We start from the raw sequence: 19,337 nt of genomic DNA, 5'->3' as shown, positions 1-19,337 counted from the left end.
GCTCCTCGGCTGTGGGAACCTGCTGGCGAACCTCTGGCACATGGAGTTTGCCGCCGTCGCGAACAGGTCGATCTGGGGTTTGCCCCATCATTGGAAGAGTCGATCCACTTGATCCTGTCGCAGTTCCCACTCGTGGCACAAGCGCAGCTCCCTGCTGAGTGAGTCGGCTATGGTGTTTTTTATTCCTGCCAGGTGGAAGGGAACCAGAAACATCCCCTGGGCGACGGCCCAGTGCCACAGATCCTGGGCCTCCTTGGAGAGGGCTGGGGATCTGGTGCCTCCCTGTTTCCATATGTAGAACATTGTGGTGGTGTTGTCGGTGAAGAACTTCACCACCTTGTCCTTGAGGGACGGGAGGAACGACTTGAGCGCCCAGAACACTGCATGGAGCTCCAAGATGTTGATGTGAAGAGACCTCTCCTCTGGGAGCCAAAGGCCTCTTGCGTGGAGATCTCTGGTGTGGGCCCCCCCCCCCCAACCCTCCAGAGAGGCGTCCGTAGTCACCATCTCCTGAAACGCCGGGGTTTGGAAGTCCGTGCCCGTCGTGAGGTGAGCCCGGGTGCCCCACCATAGGATCGCCCGACAGAACTCCTTGTCAAGGGGGATCCTGTCCTCGAAGCAGCCCCACGCCTGAACCCAGCGGGCGTCGAGGAACTCCTGTAGTGGACGCATCTGAAGTCTGCAAAGGGGTACAAGGTAGATGCATGAGGACATCATCCCGAGAAGGGCCTTGATGGACCTCACCCTGGCCACGTCCGTGACTAACAATCGCCGTACCTTGCCCAGGATGGTCTGGTTCTCTCCTCTGAAGGGGAGGCCAATTGCTCCACTGTATCGAGCTTCGCCCCCAAAAACAGTGATACTTGTGACGGAACCAGGTGGGATTTGGGGTAGTTGATGGAGAACCCCAGCTCCGTGAGCAACAACACGGTCCTTGCCATATGATCGACGGCGAGTTCCCTTGACCTTGCCCGGATTAGCCAGTCGTCCAGGTAGGGGTAGACGTGGATCCCCTGCAGACGCAGCCGCGCTGCCACTGGTGCCAGGCACTTGGTAAAAACTCTGGGTGCAGACTTTAATCTGAACGGTAGGGCTCTGAATTGGTAGTGGCGTCCTTGAACCACGAACCTGAGGAACTTCCTGTGCCTTTCTAGAATGGGGATGTAGAAGTAGGCATCCTCCAGGTCCAGCGACGATAGGAAGTCGCCTTCCTCCAGCTGTCCCAGTACGTGCTGGAGGGTGACCATCCTGAATTTCTGCGCCTTGATGTATTTGTTTAACCGACGCAGGTCTAGGATGGGGCGCCAACAGCCTGTCTTCTTCCTGACGAGGACGTACCTTGAGTACACTCCGGAGCCCCGGAGCCTCCTGGGGACGGGCTCGATGGCACCTTTCTTGAGCATCGCCTTTACCTCCAACAGCAGTTGAGGGACGTGATTCTCCTTCCTGGCCACAGGAGGAATGCGAGGGCACTTCTTTAGGAATTCTAGTGAGTGCCCGTTGGCCAGGGTGTCCAACACCCAACGATCGGTGGAGATGGACTCCCACACCCTGACGAACTTCGTCAGTCGGCCTCCCACTGGGGTGCTTCGGTGGGGGCCCGACCACCTGGCCGGGTCAGTCTTGCTTGGACGCGGCCTTGCCACCTTGGCCTCCTTGGCGACGACGGCGGGCACCCCCTTGCTTGCCGCGACCCCTGTAGGCCTCCTGGGAAGAGGAGCGGGCTGCCTGGCGGTAGGAGGAGGAGCCACCGCTGGATCCTTTGGAGGCACCCTGTCTGCCTCCAGCGCTCCCTCCAAGGGCCCGGGCTGTCTCCGAGTCGGTCTTGATGGCCTGTAGAGACTCATCCACCGCCTTACCAAAGAGGTTGTTGCCGTCGAACGGCATGTCCAACACTCTGGTCTGGACGTCCTGGTGAAAGTCTGTTGCCTTGAGCCACCCTCGTCGTCGGAGGCAAACTCTGGTGCGCACTTGGCGAAATCCGGTATCGGCAGTGTCCGTTGCCACCGTAATGGCGTGATCCGACGCCACCTCGCCCTCCTGCAGAATTTCTAGGGCCTCTGCCTTTTTTCATCAGGCTGGAAATCTAGCAGAGTAGCTATTTTGAACCTGAGCTCCCTGTTGTAGCGGGCCACGATCGCTAAGGCATTGGCCGCCTTAATCGTCGTTGCCGCTGACGAGATGACCCGTCGTCCCACAGAGTCCAACTTCTTGCCCTCGCTGTTCGGCGGGGAAGTGGAAGTTGAAGACGCCGCGCCCGCTGCCTTCTTCTTAGCCGCTGCCGAGACGACCGAGTCCGGCGTGGGCTGGGCCCTGAGGCACAAGGGGGCGGCATCAGGGACTCAGCACTTCTTCTCGTACCTGTCCCTCTTGGCGGGTGTCGTGGCAGGGTTCTTGAGGATGGCAAGCCCCTCGTCCCAGATGTCGTTGAGTAAAGGCACCGCGAGGACCGTCTTCCTCTTAGCCTCTCGTCGTTGGTACAGAAACCCCTCCTTTTTCTGTTCTTCAGGGCAGAGCTGGAAGAGCTCGGATGCCCTGGTTATCATGTCGTGGAAAGGGCCAACCTCGTCGCCTAGGGACGCCCGCGGGGGTGGAGACGGGATGTCTGATGTGTCATCGTAGCGGCCACCGTCGCTGGGGCGAACTCAAAGGACTTAGAAGCCCGCTCAACCTTCTTCTTCGCCTTCTCACTTGCTGTGCCCTTCTCCAGCGAGAAGGCGAGGCGGGAACGACGATCTTGTTTGGTCCGTTCTGAAAGGTTCTTGCAGAATGCACAGTCCTTCTCCACGTGCGTCTTGTCCCCATGGAGGCAGTAGAGACATCGCGAATGCTCGTCCTCCTTGAAAACGTTATATAATCCGCATCCAGGGCAGTTCCTGAACAGCTTGGATGCGTGCGTCGAGTTTCCTTTGTCCTGGGCCATGTCTGAGGTAGGCCACAGATCTTCCGGAATCCTCCAAGAAGCGTAAACTCAACTAAAACTTCCCTCTTGAGGGGCGTAGAAGAATTCCGAAACAGGTCCCCGTTATCGGAAGTAGAAGTGGTGGAGCTTGATGCTCGATTAAACCTAAAAAGAGAAAATCTCCTGAAAAAGTTTGAAAACGCAGTAAAAAACTCGAGAGCTAAACACGAAGACTCCCAACACTTGAGCGTGCGGTAAAAATCTGAGGATGGCTGCCAGAGGCGGGGCTTAGGGAGAGGGCAGTCATTGGCTGGGGGTAGTGTGACCCAGAGATCAGTGATTGGTTACTACTAAGAAAGACAGATCAGAAACAAAACTGATACTGATTTTTTCTTTACCGAGGATTCCCAGCCTGACAACGGGGAATATTCATGAGCATGTGAATCCATGCCAGACCCCATGCTGGAGAAAGGTTGCCCTTTGTAATGCCCAATATATAAACAATTATACAATGGTGTGTCAAGGCCGGCACTAATCTAGATTGCACAGTGTCTGGAAAGGTGAGTCCTAACATATAATTTCCATACAGGTTCTAGGGTATGTGGACTATCGTTTGAGATGGCCAGTCTTAGTCTATCTTTTACATACAAGAAGCAGGGGTTATACAAGCTGATCTTTGGTGTCCTACCCCAGTCTATGAAGTGTGATGGTCCGTTATTCTCAGTCTCAGCCTAGAAGTCCATCCTTGGCGTGTAATCCTCCCACGGAGGCCAGTGGGATGTACAAGCTGGTCTGGGTATTGCAAACCCTGATGGGACTCTCACACAGGATCTGGATAGTCTGAGATCCTATCATAGTCTGCAATTCTCACTCTGAACCCTGGGGACATCCGCAGTCATCTGTGACCACCAGCCTTGGTCTATAATATTCACTGGCCTATTATGCAACAGGGGTTCCAGGATGAAACCCTATACAGGCGCACAGGACTAGAGGATGTACCCCATGGTCGGTGAAGACCAATCTTAGATATGACTAATGCACTGAAGCAAGATGACCACTACTCCTCATGGGAGAAAGATTTTAGGAGGGTCCTAGTATGTATTTATGTTCTCTGTGTATCACTTCGGCGTAAGCACCATATAAACAACAAGTAATTATTATTACATGCGTGAATGTCAATTGCATCATGCACACAGCACAATCTGATTCCCTGATAATTAAGTGAAAGTGTGAAAGTTGTGTGTAATTCTTAATTTGGGTGGCGATATGGACCAGATCAATTTTGCATCCCGTTAAACCTTACTTGGAATTTAGGGGCATTGAGTTACATTGTTCAAGAAAGGTGGGGCAGGGAAGAGATTCCTAGCAGAACTGATCTCACTTAAACTCTCACTCTCAGACACTTCTACCCTCACCATCCATCTTATCTACAGACCGCCCATCCCTCTGACATCCTTTGAGGAAGACATAGCAACCCTTCTCACCACCAACACCAAACCCTTATCAAAAATCATCATCATGGGAGACTTCAATCTAGGCTTAACCCTTTAAGTGCTATGGGTTTTTCCCCCCAGTGCCAAGGCCTTTTTTGGTGATTTCGGTATGTGGCCATTCAATGCTTGTAACTTTTGTGTTACATGAGGTATCTCGCCCAAATTTGGCTCCTTTTTTTCCCCACATGTAGGCGGTCATAACGGAATCCTAGGTTGCTGTAGGGGGGTGAGAGAAAACCAAAAAGGGCAAACATTTTGTGTTTTTTCAAATAATTCCAATAAAATGATGTACAAAGAAGCCTGTGGGTTTTTCCTTGTAAGTGCTATGAACAAATGGTTTGCTTTGCTGAATTCCCCAATTTCCTGGCTTTCAAGAACAGGTTGAGTGGAACCGAAAAAAAATTATTTTGATGTGGTTATCAACCGTTTTGTGAGAGGTAGGCGATTTTGGGCATTTTTGCCAATTGGACATGCATGGACGGAATGGAAGAAAAGGGTAGGAAAGCCGAACTGGAGGACAGAAAGGCATACATTTCTGAAAAGTAGACAAAATTCCAAGTTTAGGAAGGGTTATTTGCACAGGTCGGGCAACAAGTAGGTAGGGGAATATGCCATAGATTGGGGAAAAAGCAGGCAAATTACCGAAAAATAGTTATGTGGTGGACATGGTTGGCTTGGTACGGCAATGGCTTCTAAGAATTTTGAGAAAGACAATGCTCCGCTACATTCCGCCGACTCTTGCAGTTAGGAAAGCACACATTTTTTGTAGTGTTTCACAAAACAAGCAATACCACAAGCCAAACACTGAGCCATGGTACACAGGAGTTTTATGCTTACAGCCTGAACAGACGTATTTAGCATGTGTAAATCAGGAAAACCAATGTGGTGAGGAACTAATAGCGCCATGGTTTAGCACCGGTATCGTAATGAGGGCCATTTTGTGAATAAGTGTTAAGGGACAGTATCAAGATCTAATTACTGGTCGATTGTTAAGTTGTTTGGAAACACGAGCCAACACATGTTTTGGCGATGGCAGCTTCTTCAGGGTTCCTTTGTTTGACGAATCACAATGGCCATCTGATCAGAACTCCAAGATCGTTCTCACAACAGGCCAACATAGAATCCTTTCTAGAATTCTATTTGACTGACATGCTTCGTTCAGTGTTTTTGTGAACAGAGCACATGTCAAAATGCTTCTGGAAAAAAGTGCATAATGTGCACCTCCATCTGTCAGCTCTGAAGCCGGTGCAGGCAAAACAACTGCTTGTTCATGTTTGCAACCGCAACTCAAAGCTTCCACAACCTTCACGCCAACTAAAGAATGAGTGCTTTATACAATCTCGTAACACTTATATACAGTTGGTTAAACAAGTGGGGGCTGTACTTTGATACTTAAAAGACAACATTCTGCAGATAACACAGTTTACAGCTTTATGCTAAAATAAAACACAGTGGAGCTCACGTTCGTTGAGGGCATAACCTGAATGAAAGGATTATGAGTATGGCTTTAATGCCTTTCATTCATGTCCCGTCCCATTTGTATGGCGGACAGGAAGGGTGGAACGCAACTTGCGGTTCCGCTGCTCCATTCCTCTCCACCATAGAAATGTCCCAGCATTTGCATCAGCATGGAGCTTTACATCGGCGCAAATGCAGGAGATTCCCCTGGGGTTCCGCCCGCTTTATGTATAAAGCAGGCGGACCCCATAGGGATCTTTTGTGCATGCGCCTTGCCATGTGAACATTGCAGGGAGCGTGTACAATGACTATTAAACCCTCCCCAACATGCTTGCATGTTGTGGAGGGTTTCATTTCAATTGTGAGTGGCACCTGCCAGGTGAGCATGGCATGCTGTGCTGACAAACAAAAGTAAACTCAGCCTGGCATGCTACTATGCCAGGCAATGTTTACTCACTTTGCATTGCAGAGTGCAAATGTGAAGGGCAAAAGGCAGCGTACCTGCTTGTATGCTACCTTTTGCCCTTTACATTTGCACTCTGCAATGCAAGTGATGGAAATTTGGCAAACGTAATCTGTCTCCGCTGACGAACTACTAATTTAAACAGATTTAGCCCCCAAGAGTTACACCCTGTAACAAGTGGGTCTCACATCACTTTATGGGAAATGAATACCTAATGCTTCCATCCGTATCTGTAGACACGGATATAGACTGCTGCATTCCGAGGTCCCTTAGCGGGTCCCACTAAGGCCGGCTGGTTTTACCAGCCGCCCTTAGCGGGAGCCGCTAAGGGACCAGGGAGCTAATGACAGGCCCGCTATTAGCTCCTTCCCCATTCCCATTGAGCCCTATGGGGGCTCGAATGGGAATGGGGAATGGTTTTCAGAATGTGGACTTACCGGGTCCTCCAAGGTTGGAATGACCCGGTAAATCCCCAATCCAAGAACCCGGACCCGAGTTTGGAGGCAGCCATGGCGATAGTAATGCCATGGCTACCTCCAAACTCGTAATGACCCCCTATGTCTGCCACTGATTGGCAAGACAGCTGGGCAGGCCTTCCAGAAGGACAGCACAGGGTAACACCAGCACTCTTGGATCCTCATTAAGACCCTTGCGCTCCCGGAATGAAGGGGGTCGGTACGGGACCGGCCCCCTTCATTCCGGGAGCGTGTATTATGAGGTACCCTTTGCGGGACCGGGACCAGATGTCTGGTAAAACCAGACGCCTTTTCCGGGACCCGCAAGGGGAAGAGGGGAAGAGGGAGGTAACAACGGGACACTTATAATGTGCCCGTTACCTCCATCCCCATTTCCATTGAGCCCTATGGAATGGGGAATGGTTCCTGCAAGGAGGACTTACCGGGTCCTCCTATGTCCCCCTATGTCGGAATGACCCGCTAAGTCCCTATTGCAGGAACCCGGTAAAGGCGCCCGGTTTGGAAGCAGCCATGGAGCTAATAGCTCAACTCGTAATGAGGCCCTTGGTCTCTATGAGAACATGTATATACAAACAAAACCCCACACTGAGAAACCTGAACTCACAAGTCGCAGTTTATGAACTATGTATAGGACTTTACCAAGGGAGATCAAGGCCTGGTGGATTTCTTTCATTACGTTCCTGTAAAGTTCCTTCTGCCACTCCTGTAAAAGCTTCCACTCCTCTTCAGAGAAGAACGCAGAAACCTCGTGGAAGGTAACCTGTAACTTAAAAAAAGGCTTAGTTATTTATTTAGAAATGTCAGCTCAGTGGAATATGACATAGTGAACTCGAATGGTCTTATTACCCAGCTTACCCATCTGCCTCCTCTAATATTTAGCTAATTCCAGTTATGGGTAGCGGCACTGCTTAAAGGTTCTGTGTAATTCTATTTGAGAAGCAAAGAATGGGCATACTGACAGAAGCCAAGCTTTCTGCATTCTCGATTGCTAAAAAGTGCACAAAGCATCCAACCAGTAGCTTTCTTTGTGACACTAACAGGGGTTGTGGCAGTACCCCAGTAGGTAAGACAGACAGTAAGAGTCCTGAGTCAAGAGTCATGGCTTTAGCATACTTTGCAAAGAGGAGAACCTAATGCTGCCTGCCATCCACCTTTGCAAACTTGCAAAGCTTTATTAGCAAACAGGGACAAGGCAGACAATCCCCAAAGCACCTCTCTTTTTAAGTTGTGATATGGTTTATAAAACAAACCTTTCACAGATACATAGAAAAAGTTCTATAAATAACAACTGACATAAAAGAAATCTAAAAACACAATCATAAGAAGATCCAAACAGAAAAAAGAAGATTGTAAATGGAGACAAAATGCAATGTTTCCTAAAAGCTTAATTCGCACAAGGCAAATTAAACCTGAACATTTAAAAGAGCAACGACCCCAGTCAAGAATCTACAAAGTGTTAAAATTAAAGAAACACCATTTCCCTGCATACGTCAGGACCATGAGAGTTCACCTGTCCATGTACGTCAGGACCATGAGAGTTCACCTGTACCTGTAAACTGTGCATAGACATAAGGGTTGAAATGAGAAACTCTCACCTTGTCAATTGCTGTACAATAGAAGGTAAGGTGCTTAAGAGTTTCTAGCTCACAATCTTTTTTACAGTCTGCAAGAGCGAAGCTGGCCCGCCCAAGAACTCCACACACCAATACGCTCAAGAGTTGGCAATTGATGCAGCCTAAAAAGTAAGAACACATTTCTTGCCTTGGTGCTTGGAAAACAGGCAGAACCTCTATTCTCTCCCAGATCAACATATAAAGAATTTGACGGTGGACAAATCATTTTAGCATTGATGGATAGTTGTCTCCATAAAACTTTATGCTGTAATGAGGTCAGCTCATATTCATGGCGTATTACCTACCGCGTTTGGAATTGACAAAGACAGATTTAAGGTTTCCTTCCAGATGATCTCTTGAAGACTATTTAAGTGAGGCCCTATATCCAATAGAGGGATATAAAGCCATACAGAAGCACCGGTTGCACTTCAGCCAAGTAATACTGTTGTAGAGGGAGAAGGGAATATTTACGCAACTTATAGAGATGTCAGCTCTCAGGACCTCTTTTATGGCAGCTATAGACCTGGCGTTGGACAGGTTACACCCCAGGTACTGGATAGCGGAAACCCTTCCCAACCTTTGGTTGCCAGCCATCGAGGCCATAGTTTTAGGTTTGATCTAAGTGGTGTATATTATCATTTTCGATTTTGCAACATTCACTTAGAGGTTGTTTAAAGGTTCTGTTTCCTCTGAAGGACAAGGGCGTCTTTTCTCAAAATATCAGGTCATCTGCGAAGGCCAGCCAATTCAATTTGAGATGGTCTAGTTTGATGGAGAAGGGGACATCATGGGACCACAAGCTGAAGATATCGGCGATGTATACATTGAAAAGGGCTTGGGCCAAGAAACAGTCCTACTTCAAGTCGATACGAGTGTCAATGCATCTAGACAGCGATCCCTCTTTAGTAAGCCTGAACTTTATAGTAGTACCACTGTGCAGGACAGAAAGGATGTTAACCCAAGGGAGGGGTTGGGGGGGGGGAGAATTCCCTTCACCAATAGTTTATCATGAGAGTATTAAGAAAAGCAGTGTTAGCAGCTAATCCAAGAAAGTGCAAGCTGGCCCAATCAGCAGTCAAATATCTGGGGGATTTTGTGGGTAGTGGCACCGTCCAACCACAACAGAAGGCGAGGGCCGTCCTGGACACACACCCTCCAAAAACAAAGACAGATCCAAGGTTCTTTATGGGACTAATCGGGTACTACTGCAGATGTATTCCAAATGTTTCTAGTAAAACATCCAAATGGACAGATGTGGAAAAATACTGAAACCCAAAAAAGAAATTTGGTGGGAAGAAGAGGATGAAATATGTTACACAACCTTGAAATAGGCCCTAAGCCAGAGCCCCGTTTTAGGCGTGGCCAACTTATCCAAAGGATTTATTCTTCAGACTGATGTTTCCTTAATGGGAGTAGGAGCTGTTCTGTCACAAAACTATGATAGGTTTGAACATCCCATCCTATACATCAGCAGATAGCTCTTCCCCGGAGAGAAAAACTATTCAGTCATTGAGCTAGAGGCACTGGCTATCAAATGGGACATAATTTACCTAAAGTATTACATCTTGGGTCACAGGTTTTGCTTAGTAACAAACCACTCATCTATTTTAGATTAGTCAGAGGAAGGAGTCCAATCCTTGGGTAATGCAGTGGTTTTCTGACCTTCAGTCGTATTGCTTCACAGTGGAACACCAGAAAGGGCAAGAGCAAGGCAACGTGGACTTCCTCTCCCGGTTTCCCTGTGTAGCACCTCAGTCCAACCTGCACTGGGCACGGCTATGTGAGAAACCTGAGGGTGTTCTCACTCCTAGACCCCTTGGATCCTCTGCACAGCTGGTCAGGGAAAGGCCATTGCTATTGGATCCCAACCTTGGGGGCAGAGAAGCGAGGGAGGATCACCTGGGTGGAGGGTACTTGGGGACTGCGAGTGGGGTGCCCTTGGGTGAGACACGGTGTCCCTGTGTCCCTATTGACAACCAACCCAACTCTTCCCCAACATTCATGTACTGTTATAAGCCAGTTCTCCTCATTTCTCCAAAATGGACACTTGACAGTACTGCGACGAAGAAGAGGCAATTAAGAGCAATGAAGACTATGCTCTTTTACCACTCTGGTACTGGGATGAGAAAGGTGCCTGCAGTGAAGGTCAGGCATGCCCCTTTAATTGTGGTCAGGCAGGGCTGATTGGCCATCCACGCCTGCAGCCTGTCAAGGGGCGGCAGGTGTACGAAAAGAGACAGCCCATCAGCGACGAGAGCGACAGGAGAAGCAGCAAGGAAGCCGGTGCAAGCAGCAGAGTACCTTACTGGAGCAGGTTGCCGAGACGGTGGGGAGAGGTGGTCCATGGAAGAGTGGCGTAGGAGCTGGGGCAGGCTGAACGAGGTGAAGGGAGCCGTGTGGGAAGGCTCCCCCTTTCCTTTTTGCTCGAAGTGCTTGTTCCCCTTTATTGAAGGATCAACACAGAGGGCCTCATCACGAGTTTGGCGGTAACCCTTAAATGCGGCAGTAGCGCTATTACCGACGCATTTCAGGGTCCGCCAGATCATGGCTTTGACGGATTTCCCCCCAGCTCTGAGCTAGGGGGAATCCGCAGAAAATTTGCCGATTCTCAGTGTGTTTACCGCCGGCGGGAAATCCTCCGTCGGTAATAGCGCAAAAATATGAGGAATGAGGAATTCCTGAATGGGCCCAATGGGGAATGGGCAATACCCGTTCCGCCAAACCCGTTATCCGTCGCTAATAGTGCCGGGGGGTTTGGCGGTAGGGCTATTAATGCCACCGCTAATAGAGCCGGCGTTACCGCCCAACTCGTGATGAGGCCCAGAGTGTCTGAGGGGTAGGAGCTGGGGCCCTGACCCTTAAAGCAGAAGGCTGTGTGATCCACATGGCAGGCAGAACTGTCAAAGCAACCAGTGAGTTTCTGGTGAACGAGAAACTCAGTGCGTGAGTGTGTGAACTTTATTATCTAGGAATACTTTGGGCCTCATCACAAGTCTGGCGGTAACCCTTAAATGCGGCGGTAGCGCTATTACCGCCGCATTTAAGGGTCTGTCAGTTCATAGCCTTGGCGGATTTCCCCCCAGCTCTGAGCTGGGAGGAAATCCGCGGCAAATTTGCTGATTTTCTGCGCCATTAATAGCGCAAATTTTCCCTATTGGGCCCAATGGGGAATGAGGAATTCTCGAATGGGCCCAATGGGGAATGGGCAAGCTGCAGAATGCAGGTGGCAGTAGCTTCCCACTGGTAGCAGCCAAACTATGGAACAACTTACTAGTAGTTCTAAGGCCGGAAATCTCTTACTGGACCTTCTGAAAACACCTTAACCTTGGCTATTTACACAGGAGTTACAAAAATAACTATACAAACGTACTCCTCAACTAAGCCACAATATTGTGAGCACCACCTTACCTAAGTAACTAAAGAACTACTGTATTTGTCGTCGTCCACCTGAAACTCTGTAAACTAGTAAGCTTAAGTAACTAAACAACCACTGTATCTTATGTCATCTATTTACCCACAAGAACAGCTGCTAGATGCCCCCTGCGTTGTTGCGCTATATAAATTGCAAAATAAATAAACAAATAGTGAGGTTAGGACATTGGCCCTTTATGAAAACCAAGCAATGCATCTGTGATTACTATTGGTGACCCGGATGTGATATCCAAGTTAAAATACTGGTACAGATGGGTGTTCTATGTGAATCCAGTGAAAAGGACTGTCAAATTGTCCCCATCATTAAGACGACAGTTCCGAATTTACCATAGGAACATGTGGGTACGGATCTAGTCGGTCCCATTTAGAGCCAGGGTACACCCCACTTCTATGTCGAACTCATAGACATGTTATCTAGACGGGTGAAAGACTCCTTCAACATGGGAATCCCAACTAGGAATTGTATACAGTTTCTGGCTGTGTTATTCACAAGGGAAGGTTTTTCCAATGTACTAGTGACTGACAATTGGATTCAACTTAAGTAGGTAGAAATTTTAAATATCTCAATGGACAATGGCATAAGGCCAGTACATCATCCCCAAACAAATGGCATGGTGGAGAGATTTAACAAGGCGATCAAGTAATGTATGCAATGGGAGGAAGAAAACAGTGTTCAATAACATACGTATCTTGCGTTTCGACCACAGGAGTTCCCTTTTTAGCTTTTTTAGGGCATGAATACTAGCAGCAAAACTTGCACTGCTTGCTTGCAGAGAGCTTGTAGAATTAACATAAACCACGCTAGCAGGGCTCAACAAGCATATAATAAAACACTGTATGGCAGCAGGGAGAGGGTGAGTTGGAACCCCTACCGTAGGAAGCATAACAAGAATAAAACTGATACAATCCCTTCATAATTGCCTAATACAATGGTCCCAGGCTTTCAGGATATCACAAGTCTAGTTAGGTGGCCTGTGTGGAACTTGAGGGTAGCTACTTCATCTGTCCAAATAAGCAAAGAAAGAGCAAACATTTTATCCAGGGGGTGGATGGGGGAACGTGTTGAAGGGGAGGATGAAAACATCCATCTACCATAAAGGGCCAGGCGCGTGGTATCCAAAGGCAATACCGACTCTGTCCATTCTAAGAATAGAGCCTCCATCCAAACCTGACTCTCTGTAGCATCTAACAACTCGGCCAAACTCTTCAAAATCTGCAAGGAGCTGGTTATCCCTGCTGCAGTATCTACCTCTCCTGTCGCCTCCCAGGCCCTTTGCACGGTCCTTACCTCTCACGTCATCTAAAAAAAGGACATCCTGTCCACCCTCTTGTCCCCTCCCCCTCTTCTCTCTTGTCCTTCTGCAAACTCTGGCCCTCCTGCAGCCGCCCCCAACCTCCTCCTCTGCCTTTCCTTTTTTCTCCCCTGACAAGGTTTCTAGACAAGTCTGATCTGTGAATGCCTTGTCAAAACATCCCAGTTCCTCCAAAATCATCATGGACCACATTGACATCCTTGATCCTGCCCTGCCCACTTTTTTTGCAACCTCTCCTCCACCTCGGGAGCCTTCCCCTCCCCTCTGAAGCACTCTCTTGTGCACCCTCTTCTCAAGAAGCCCACAGCGGACCTTTCTTGCCTGGCAAACTGTTGCCCAATCTCTATCACTCCTTTCCTAGGCAAACTCCTGGAAAAGCTGGCCATCTTGCAGCTTTACCTTCATTCCGATTCTATTGGTTGTTTCCATGACCATCAGTCTGGCTTTAGAGCTGCCAGAAGCACAGAAACTGCTCTTCTGAACATCTGTGAAGACCTGCTCTCCAACCTTGACTCTAACATCCCTTTTGTCCTCATTCTACTCAGTCTCTCTTCTGCCTTCATCATGGTCAACCATACCATCCTGCTCAACTGTCTCTGTGACAACCTGGGTATCACTGATCAGGCTCTGGCCTGGCAGACTTCTTTCCTTTCTGATCAACCCTCCCAGGTCCAACTTGGGTCCTTTGTTTGCTCTATCTCCCTCTCTACCTGCGGTGTTACCCAGGGGTCTTACCCTGGCTTTTCAAACAATACCTGTCAACTCTCGCCCATCGCATTGCCGCTCTCTGCTCCAATTTCCAGTGTTATGCGGATGCCACAACTCATTTTCAGGCTTCCCTCGGCCACCTCTTCTCCTTCTCTCATCTCTGATTGCCTGTCTGCTATTGAGGAGTGGTGTGCCGCCAACTTTCTCTGCCTTAATGCCAGCAAGACGGAGATCCTCCTCATCGGCACACCTTCACCCTCCTTTCCCATCACTCTCTGGCTGGCCTCCCTTGGCCCTCCTCCTACCCCCACCTGCGAGGCTAAGAACCTCTGGGTCATCTTCGACTCCACGCTTTCCTTTTCAACCCACATCTCTGATGTCTCTAAAAAGTCAAACTTCCAACTGTATCTTCTCAGGGGTATTCTGCCTTTCCTCTCCTTCCCCCAGAAGCTAACTGTCTTTTGAGCTCTAGTTCTCTCTAGGTTGGATTATTGCAACAGCCTCTTTCTACATCTACCCGCTTCAACTCTCCGCCCTTTGCAACTCATCTAGAACAGGACTGCGAGATTTGTCCTTGGCCTGAAACCCTGGAATCGTATCTCTCCAGCCCTGAAAACTCTTAATTGGCTCCCAGTTTCTCCAAGAATTAAATTCAACACCCTTTGCATTGTTCACAAGGCTTTCTGGGACCTGGATCCAAAATACCTTCCCTCTCGAGCTCTTCAATCCTCCTCCAACTCCCTCAGGGTCAGTCGTTTATCAAACAAGCAAGCTGGGGGTAGATCTCTGTCTTGAGCTGGGGCCTCCCTCTGGAACAGCCTCCCTGCTGCTCTGAAACTCGAGGAGAACCATCTCCGGTTCCGGAAGCACCTCAAGACCTTCCTCTTTGCTTCTGCCTTCTCTCCCCTGCAGATCTGTTCTGCTTTGGTATTGTTCACCTAGTTACCCTCTGATTTCGGGTCCAGGAACTTGCCCACCCTGCTAAGCATCCGCACAGCCTCCTGGCAACCCTTGCACTTGGGTCTGTATCTGTAACCCGACAGTCCACCTCTTTTTCCTGCACTAATTCAGACACCCCTGTCTGTGCATTAAACCTAGCACTTGCCACTTGCAGGCTGCACTACCACTTGTTTTCTATTCGTTTGCTCAGCACTTTCCACTTCTCCCCCTTCCCTCTACACTGTACTTGCGTGTTCTCAATGTCACTGGGCCCGTTATGTCCTCCCTTGCTTCATCACGCTCTGAAACACTTTGGAATGAGCTCGATACAAATAAAATATCAATCCCCCTAGAGTGGGCAGGGAAAGATGATGTTCACTAGTCCGGAAAGGAGGGAGGTGTGTGGCAGGCCTGGTTCTGCCCCCTCTGTGGACCCCCATTGAGTCCTGGAGGGGGGAATGGGAGAGGTGGTTCGGGGCTGGTGGATGGGCACAGAGGGGGGGCATTCCAGTGGGGCCTGCTCTGCTGCTATGGCTACCTGCGCCTCCTTGCATCCTCCTATATGTCACTGGGCGCCCGGGTAACACTGCAGCTCACTGAGAGCCTCTGGGGGTGATCTGCTGGGGGGAGACCCGAGGCTGCACCTCGCGGCGGCGCCTCCGCTCAGGCCTCCCGCCTGGGAGGGGCTGCACTCATCCCTGGGGAGGCTGCGCCCCGGTACTCACCGCGTCTGAGTCCTTCTGAGACATGGCCCTCCTGCTGCGAGCGGACCCGGGGAGAGTAGGCGCCGGCTGCGGGGGGAGGGAGAGGGAGCCTGGGAGAGCCTGGGATGGATGTCGGGCAGCTTCCTCCCTGGGCTCGGTGAGTGTGAGGTGCCGACAGACATGCGCAAACGCGGCGCACGGGGCAGACACTACTCCCCCGCGCCTGTCTAGTGCAGGAACTGCCCTGTACGCATGCGCAAACGCGATACATGGCGACAGACACTACTCCCCCGCCTGGCCAGTGCAGGAACTGCCCTGTACGCATGCGCAAACGCGGTACAAAGGGGAGATACTTCTCCCCTGCGCCTGTCTAGTGCAGGAACTGCACTGACGCATGCGCAAACGCGGGGCAGATAAAACTCTCCCGCGCCTGGCTAATGCAGGAACTGCCCGACACGCATGCGCACACTATACAGAACAGACGTGGCTACCCAGGCTTGCGCGCTGCATGAAGGGCCCGATACGCATGCGTACACTACGCTCCCGTGGCAGACACTACTCCCTCACAGCTGTCTACTGCATACCGCATGCGCACACCCTGCTTCTGGAACAAACGGGGCTCACAGAACTGCTCAACACGCATGCGCATTCCGTGCCCCGGAAACAGACTCCCCTAGACCCGCGCGATGCATGAAGCATGCGACACGCATGCGTAACCAGCGCTCCTGGAACTGACGCGATCCCCCCAGACCTGCGCGATGCCTCAACTGTCCGATACGCATGCGCAGACTCTGATCTTTGGGCAGGCACTGTTCCCCCAGGATTGACCAGTTCAATGACTATCTGATACTCATGCGCAAGCGCCCCTCCTTGACGCATGCGCAAAGCCTGCTCCTGGACCGTATTCTGGACAAAGAGCGGTCTACGCTTGTACTACAGACACTGCTCCTACCTACAGAGCTATCCAGAGGCGTGCCTGGAAATGGAATGTCTTGCGCATGCGCGTATCCGGAACGTGAGGTGCGGCTCTCTGGCATGTGCATAGACACAGACGAGGGACTAGTCCCCTCCCGCGTGTGCGCAGGCGCAGAGTGACGCGGAGGCGAGTTACGGCTCCCCGGGGCTTGCTCAGGACACTGAACCCGCACAATCAGGCCGACGCCAGAGGAGGCTTGAAGGCACGGGGCATTCCACGCTCACAGGCCGCAAACTGCCCAGAGCGCACGGCGGGGGACACAGGCGGGGGACAAAGGCGGGGGCGCACCTACCCCTGCAGGCGCCCGGGGGAGACTCTTCTTCACCTGCAGGGAAGCGCTCTCAGGTCTCCCGCCACTTCCCCTGAGGGGCGGGACACGCCACGTAGAGTCCCGTGTATGAATCAAGCCTTCCCCCTGCCACTCAGCACAGATCCCACTAAAAATACCCCCTGGACCTGCACTCACCGACCCCTGACCCCCTCCATGTGTAATATTGGGTTCCGCAGCCTTTCTACCTAAATCAAGGCAACCCCCACTACTCTGCCCCCCTCCCCCAATGCCTCTGTGGTCTCTCACCTGACTGCTACTGTCCCCTGGTGTCCACTTCCTGACTGCTGCCCTCTCGTCCACTCTCCCTGACTGCTACTGCCCCCCTGCCCACATTCTGACTGCTGCCCCCACTCCCTGACTGCTGCTGCCCCCGTGCCCACTTTCTGACTGCTGCCCCCTCGCCCCCACTCCCTGACTGCTGCTGTCCCCTACATTGCTGCTGCTGCCCACTCGTGCCAACGTCCTGACTGATGCTGCCCCCTGCTTCTCCACTTCCTGACTGCCTCGTGCCCACTCACTGACTGCTGCTGTCCCCACATGCCTGCTCCCTGACTGCTGCTGTACCCAGCGTGACTGCAGCTGCACCCTTGTGCCCGCACCCTTATTGCTCCTGCACACTCCCTGACTGCTGCCACCTCCTGCACACTCCCTGACCGCTGCTGTCCCCACATGCCTGCTCCCTGACTGCTGCTGTCCCCACATGCCCGCTCCCTGATCGCTTCTTCCCTCACGTGCCCACTCTGACTACTGATTCCCTCACGTGCCCTCTCCCTGACTGCTGCTGCTTCTTCCTGTGCACACTCCCTGACTGATGCTTCGCACTTGTGCAGACTTCATGACTGCTCATTAGTGCTGTGCTATATATCAAGTTTTGGAGATATAGTGATATATTTTGAAATTCGATATATGATGAGACAATATCGTTAACACTGAGATATATACGTTAATACTTACACTGCACTTTTTTATTTACATTTTGATATTTACATAGCTGTGTGTATTCTCAAACAGGAAGAGTAATTGCACTTTATTTTGATCAATATCTTATAAACAAATGTCTTTGTGACACCTCACATGTAGCTTACAACGGGGTGTTTTACCCACATAAACGATATCAAGAGATCTATTGTATATCGTCATTCAGCCCACAAATATTGAGATATGACATTTGGTGCATATCGCCCAGCCCTACTGCAGATGCCCCCTTGTGTGACCTCCCCCTGACAGCTGATGCCCCCTGTGCCCACCCCCTGACTGCTGATTCCCCCTCTGTGCTCCCTCCTTGACTATTTCTGCCCACTCCTTTACCTCTCTGGCTGCTGCTGCCCCAGTCCACCCTCCCTGGCTTCAGTGCTTCCTCTGACTGTTGCTGCTCACTCCCATTGAACCCCCTCTGATTTCTATCTATTCTCTGTGACTATTGCACAACGATCCTTTACTGCTGTGTACCCTCTCTGACTGTTGCTGCCCCCTGTGTCACCTCCCTCACATTTGCGCTTCCTTCCCTGGTTGCTGAGCCTCCACCTTGACTGCTGTACTACAACTCATGACTTCTGTGCCCCATCCGATCTCCTTGTGCAGCCCTTTTGACTCCAAGTCCTATTCCCCCCCTTCCTCAGTTTGAAACCCCAGTCAATAGGCCAATTACGGAGTCCTGCGGCTCATTTCTATCCTGGCTACTTTACCTACTTTTCCTTACACCATTAGGACCATGTCGAGGATGAGATGCCCAAAGTTCTCAGACATTGAGCTGAAAGTCCTCGTGGATGGTGTTGTGAAGGAGGCGCCACGCCTCATAGGTCCGGAGTACATGAAGACCCCCCTCCGCCAGCGCAACAAACTGTGGAAGGCCATCCTGGCCAATGTCAACAATGTGGCGACGACCCCACGCAGGATGGGTCAAATTCAGAAGCGCTGGCAGGACCTCCGAAGGCGTGTGCGGAAGCTGATTGCTGACCACTACAGGGAGAGTTTGGCCGCAGGAAGCGGCTCACCGCCATCTCCTCTGGACTTGCAGCCTTGGGAGGAGCAGGTGATGATGGTCATTGACATCAACAGCGTGGAGGGAATTGGAGAGCTTGGAGGAATAGAGACGTGGGCGGAAGGTGAGTATACCACATGCATGCCTGGGACAAAGCAGTCATGTTATTTGCCATGTGTAGAGCTGGGTAGGAGTAGTAGAGCATTGGGTGCAGCACACATGCTCTAAGGTCACTGCCCGCACACATGTATTGACAATGAACAGCTGACCTCATCAAGGTACTTTCCCTCTTGTCACATAGAGCATAGTTTGGGGTTTGTACTGCTACTTGCAAGCATATGACTCTGTTGCTCCTATTAAGTGCTGCATATTAAAAACCTGTTCACCTGAAACTTGGTTCATTGATGAACTTAAATATCTTAGGCTATCTCGCAGGCAGGCGGAAAGGTAGTGCAGAATTAGCTATGGCCCAGCTGACAAAGTCCTCCTTCGCCAAGTCACAGGGTTATATCAGAAGGCCATCCTCTGTACTAAACAAGCTTATTTTA

General features: G+C 50.6%; 2 protein-coding genes across 5 annotated transcripts in view; one reads left to right on the top strand and one right to left on the bottom strand.

Moving 5' to 3' along the window:
- Nucleotides 1–15,692, bottom strand: part of LOC138564919 (zinc finger protein 713-like) — a 122,683-nt gene extending 106,991 nt beyond the window's left edge. The window contains exons 1-2 of one of the 4 annotated variants that reach the window (XM_069642943.1): nt 15,523–15,692; nt 7,432–7,558 (exon numbers count right to left, since the gene is read on the bottom strand). In XM_069642943.1, the coding sequence (XP_069499044.1) occupies nt 7,432–7,558; nt 15,523–15,546 (151 nt within the window). In that variant the 5' untranslated portion in view covers nt 15,547–15,692. The remainder of the gene's footprint in view (nt 1–7,431; nt 7,559–15,522) is intronic. The other 3 variants (XM_069642941.1, XM_069642944.1, XM_069642942.1) reach the window with 3 other exon arrangements.
- A 615-nt stretch (nt 15,693–16,307) lies between these two features.
- The window catches only part of LOC138564903 (myb-related transcription factor, partner of profilin-like), a 29,197-nt gene continuing 26,167 nt past the window's right edge, over nt 16,308–19,337 (top strand). Inside the window, exon 1 of the mRNA XM_069642940.1 lies at nt 16,308–18,913. Within this exon, the coding sequence (XP_069499041.1) occupies nt 18,520–18,913 (394 nt within the window). The 5' untranslated portion in view covers nt 16,308–18,519. The remainder of the gene's footprint in view (nt 18,914–19,337) is intronic.

Source organism: Ambystoma mexicanum, chromosome 1p, assembly GCF_040938575.1.
Source record: "Ambystoma mexicanum isolate Mex_15411 chromosome 1p, UKY_AmexF1_1, whole genome shotgun sequence".
Taxonomy (NCBI): Eukaryota; Metazoa; Chordata; class Amphibia; order Caudata; family Ambystomatidae; genus Ambystoma; species Ambystoma mexicanum.
This window is presented reverse-complemented; position numbering and strand designations above follow the sequence as displayed.